This window comes from Dreissena polymorpha, chromosome 10 (assembly GCF_020536995.1).
Source record: "Dreissena polymorpha isolate Duluth1 chromosome 10, UMN_Dpol_1.0, whole genome shotgun sequence".
In the NCBI taxonomy this organism is placed as follows: Eukaryota; Metazoa; Mollusca; class Bivalvia; order Myida; family Dreissenidae; genus Dreissena; species Dreissena polymorpha.
Genome location: NC_068364.1, coordinates 71503247 through 71508262, shown reverse-complemented (window position 1 = coordinate 71508262; position 5016 = coordinate 71503247). Strand labels below are relative to the sequence as shown.

Sequence of the window (5016 nt, the reverse complement as noted above, 5' to 3'; positions counted from 1 at the left end):
GATCATCATTGCTTTCATGTTAAACTTGATCATGAACACAACCATTAATATTGACATCCAAAACTATAAATGTTTACAAGAATAGAAATATTTAAATATGTACCAATAAAAATAATCAAATATACATTGTAATTAAACACATTCCTGACATATGCATTAATGCTATCATTTCGCATGGAATTGTCATCGCTAACCTGTCATTGTGAGATTGCACAAAGATTTGCAACATAAATTTGATATTAGTTTTTAATACAACCTTGCTCAGTTCACAGTCTGTTAAATGTAATACAATAATTTTAAGTACATAAAATGAAAGTAGAATACGTCTAATGGAATATATGCCCGTAAATTGTTCAACGAAATGTTAATATTGTCATTATAGAAAAGTTCAACAACAAATGATAAATTGAGAAGTGTTTAAGATTTTGAGGCAAACAGACACATAAACAGCGTCTAAAATCGTCGTTATGACCGCCAAAACGGCTCATACAAACATCATGATTGGTGTAATATATTCATGATGATGTATGGAGAATGCTCAGCAACATTGGGATCAAGGGAGGTGACAGGAAGAGGGCTGTAGGATTACTTGGACAAGCTGCAGAAAAAGCATCCAACTGGCTGTGGATGATGCGAGAGGAGAAGAGCTGGACGCTAAAGCACTGACCCGTAGTGTTTGGCCAACACTACGGATCCACTGCCTGGAGAGTGTCCTGGGATTAAAGGATAGAAACACTTGATGATAGGCAGTTCCCAGCTGATGAGTCAGTGGTTTGTGCAGTAGTATCTGTATTCTACACATCATATATCTGGGCAACCAGTGACTTCCAGGAAAGACTGGATGACGACTGAGAATAGAACAGTGACACTGGAGAGACAGATGACACCAGGAACAGACTGGACCCGGGGCATGACGGGGTAGCATCCCAGATTGCAGTCTCCGTGAGAAGACACCCACTATCAAGCTACAGACTCCGATACAGAAGAATACCCCCAGAGTCTCCCGAGAGGGGGGAGGATGAGAGACTCGATCTGAAGGATTCAACGACAACGACACGGCTAGTCCTATCGACATTGACCGGAACAAAGGCAGAGGTGAAGTGTAGATGTGGAAAGGTGTGCAAGAACCTTAGAGGCTTGCGTATTCATCAAGGGAGAACGGCATGCGGGAGCACGGCAAGGCAGCGGCAACGCTCAGATTTTACATCTGGTGAGACGTTGGAGGATCCTAGTCAGGACTCAACCCACAGTACTGGGGACCTCTACGCAGCTGAGAAGCCACGCACCAATTCAGCAGATCCTGATATTGTCTCGCAAGTCAGCGACATCTTCGAAGAAGATGACCCTCTTCTAGAGCTTTTAGGTACTCCAGAAGACCTGAGGCCAAACACAGACACACAGCACAACACCCAAAATACAGCTTCCAATACTAATGCCACAGCTCAGAAGGTTAGAATTACATGGCCCAAGACAAGTGACAGGAACCTGTGGAAACAGTTTGATGAAGACCTCAACACCATCCTGGAAACAACACTCCAAGGGCCAGTAGAGAAGAAACTGAAGTCTCTGACCAACCTTGTCCACTCTATCGGCAAAGAACGATTTGGTGAGGTGAAACGGAAACCCACCAGAACCCCTACACAGCCAAATAGAAGACAACAACAGATCACAGAGATTAGGAAAGAGCTGAAGTCACTGAGGAAATCCTACCAAAAAGCAAATATAGAGGAAAGACCCGGACTTCAGCAGCTTAGAGATGAACTCAGACAGAAACTGACCGATCTTCGTAAGGCAGAACAACTCCGAGACAAGCGGAAGAAGAGAGCCAAGAGGCGAGCTGAGTTCATAGCCAATCCATACAAGTTTTCCAAAGGACTCCTAGACAAAGAAAAATCTGGGAAGCTTGAAAGCAGTATGGAGGAGATACAACAGCATCTAAAGGACACACACTCCGATCCAGCAAGAGATAATCCATTAGGAAGCTGTCCAAGAATTGAACCAGTCTCAGAACCCACAATTCCACTGAACATAAAAGAACCCACAATGAAGGAAGTATCTGATGTAGTGAAGAAAGCAAGAAGCGGCTCCGCACCAGGACCAAACGGTATACCCTATAAAGTATACAAGATGTGCCCGATGCTACTACGAAGACTATGGATCCTACTTAAGGTGATATGGAGGAAAGGAAAAGTCCCAGATTGTTGGCAACAGGCAGAGGGAATATTTACTCCAAAGGAAAAGGGCTCCAAACATGTGACCGAATTCCGAACTATTTCACTGTTGAATGTGGAGGGGAAAATATTCTTCGCTGTCCTGGCAAGACGAATGACCACGTTCCTGACAACCAATCAGTACATTGACACATCAGTACAGAAAGGGGGGGGGTCCGGGCTTCTCTGGCTGCATTGAACACTCCAGTGCCATCAGTCAGATCATCCGTGAAGCAAAGGTGAACGCCAATGACCTCACAGTCGTCTGGTTAGACCTCGCCAATGCCTATGGCTCCATACCACACAAGCTTATTGAAGAAGCAATGAAGCACTATCATATCCCAGAGCATATACAGGGGATCATAAATGGCTACTTTGATGGCATACAGCTTCGATTCTCAATCGGTGACCAGACAACGCCATGGCAGAGGTTAGAGAAGGGGATAGTAACTGGCTGCACCATCTCAGTGGTACTATTCGTGATGGGCATGAACTTGATCATCAATGCCGCGAAGAGGGAAACCAGAGGACCAAAAACAGCGTCAGGTATTCACCTCCCATCCAGCAGGGGGTTCATGGATGACCTGACCATCACTACCACCACACATGTACAGGCCCGCTGGGTACTAACAGCCCTACAGGACCCGGTCACATGGGCACGAATGAAGTTCAAACCCAAGAAGTCAAGGAGCCTGATCATCAAGAAGGGAAAGGTCACCAAAAGATTCACTCTACAGGTGCAAGGGGAAGACATTCCATCCATTATTGACAGTCCAGTCAAGTGCCTCGGCAAGTGGTACGACGCCAGCCTAAAGGACACTAACAACATCACTAGAGTCAAAAACCAGCTCCAAGATGGCCTGAAGCTTATAGACCAGACAGGACTCCCGGGCAAGTTTAAGGCATGGCTCTACCAACATGGGTTTCTACCTAGGCTTATGTGGCCCCTTATGTTGTACGAGATAGCTACAACCACTGTAGAAGGATTCGAGAGAGTGATCAACCGGCATCTCCGGAGATGGCTTGGTGTCCCTCCTAGTTTCACCAGCATTGGACTGTATGGCAGAACCAACCAACTTCAACTCCCAATGACCTCACTAGTTGAAGAGTTCAAGGTTGCCAAAGGAAGACTGGTGGTAACCCTCAAAGAGTCATCAGATGACATGATATGGAAGGCAGGCATCGAGACACGCACAGGGCGAAAGTGGTCAGCAAGCCAGGCAGTCGCCCAGGCAGAAAGCAGGCTACGACACAAAGACATCGTAGGCACCACAGCTATAGGAAGACAAGGCCTGGGCAGTTCAAAACCACAACGCTGGAGCACTGCCGGTAAGAAAGAAAGAAGCCAAATGGTCCAGTATGAGATCAGGCTTTCAGAAGAGGAAGACAGGCGCGCCAGAGCAGTCGGGATGGGAGGGCAGTGCGCATGGACACAATGGCAGACCACAGAAAGACACCTGACATGGGTAGACATTTGGCACTACGAACCACTACGACTCAAATTCCTACTGAGATCCGTATATGATCTGCTGCCATCTCCAGTCAATCTACACAGATGGGGGTTAGTGGAAGACCCAAAGTGTCAGCTGTGCGACAAACCAGGAACCATGCAGCACACCCTCTCATCTTGCCAGACAGCGCTAACACAAGGCCACTACAGATGGAGGCACGACACAGTCCTCAAGGAGCTAGCAGACATACTAGAGCTGGAGAGAAGGAAGACAAGACCTACCAACAAGAAGGCAGTACCAACAATCAAATTCGTCAAGGAAGGACAAACTGCCAAGAAGGCAAGAAACGCAGCAACATCTATCCTTGATGAATCAGAGCGTTGGGAGATGAAGGTCGACCTAGGAAAACAGCTGGTATTCCCAGACATAGTCCATACCACACAGAGACTAGACATAGTTATATGGTCTCCCAAGGACAAGAAACTGGTGATGATAGAACTCACTGTACCCTGGGAGACTAGGTGTGATGAGGCCTACGAGCGGAAAATGGGAAAGTACACTGAGCTACAAGAACAGTGTAAAAGTCGTGGTTGGAGTGCCTGGCTGTTCCCCGTTGAAATAGGGTGCAGAGGATTTCCAGCCCAATCAGTATGGAGAATGCTCAGCAACATTGGGATCAAGGGAGGTGACAGGAAGAGGGCTGTAGGCAGACTTGGACAAGCTGCAGAAAAAGCATCCAACTGGCTGTGGATGATGCGAGAGGAGAAGAGCTGGACGCTAAACCACTGACCCGTAGTGTTTGGCCAACACTACGGATCCACTGCCTGGAGAGTGTCCTGGGATTAAAGGATAGAAACACTTGATGATAGGCAGTTCCCAGCTGATGAGTCAGTGGTTTGTGCAGTAGTATCTGTATTCTACACATCGTGGTGGTGGTGGTGGTGATGCTGATTACAATGATGATTATGATGATAATGATGTTGGTGATGATGAGCGATGATGATGATGATGATGATGATGATGATTATAATGATGATGATGATGATGATGATGATGATGATGATGATGATGATGATGATGATGGTGATGGTGATGGTGATGATGATGATGATGCTGATTATGGTGGTTATGATGATGATGATGATGATGATGATGATGATGATGATGATGATGATGATGATGATGATGATGATGGTGATGATGATGATGATGATGATGATGATGATGATGATGATGATGATGATGATGATGATGATGATAATAATGATGATGATGATGATGGTAGTGGTGGTGGTCGTCGTGGAAGTGGAAATGATTATGATGATGATGATGGTGGTGGTGGTGGTGTTGATTAC

General features: G+C 46.0%; 1 protein-coding gene across 1 annotated transcript; it reads left to right on the top strand.

Moving 5' to 3' along the window:
- Nucleotides 1-534: 534 nt before the first annotated feature.
- LOC127849222 (uncharacterized) lies at nt 535-4450 on the top strand. The gene is made up of 3 exons (XM_052381942.1): nt 535-659; nt 891-2367; nt 2432-4450. Exons 1-3 carry the CDS (start codon nt 535-537, stop codon nt 4448-4450), a joined length of 3621 nt encoding a protein of 1206 aa, XP_052237902.1.
- Nucleotides 4451-5016: the final 566 nt, after the last annotated feature.

What these genes read in the sequence shown, in the direction of transcription:
- LOC127849222 (XM_052381942.1), top strand. Translation starts at nt 535, where the DNA reads ATGCTCAGCAACATTGGGATCAAGGGAGGTGACAGGAAGAGGGCTGTA. An exon ending in GAGAAGAGCTGGACGCTAAA is followed by an intron (nt 660 to 890) that starts GCACTGACCCGT and finishes AGATGACACCAG; the next exon opens with GAACAGACTGGACCCGGGGC. An exon ending in ATCAGTACATTGACACATCA is followed by an intron (nt 2,368 to 2,431) that starts GTACAGAAAGGG and finishes GCCATCAGTCAG; the next exon opens with ATCATCCGTGAAGCAAAGGT.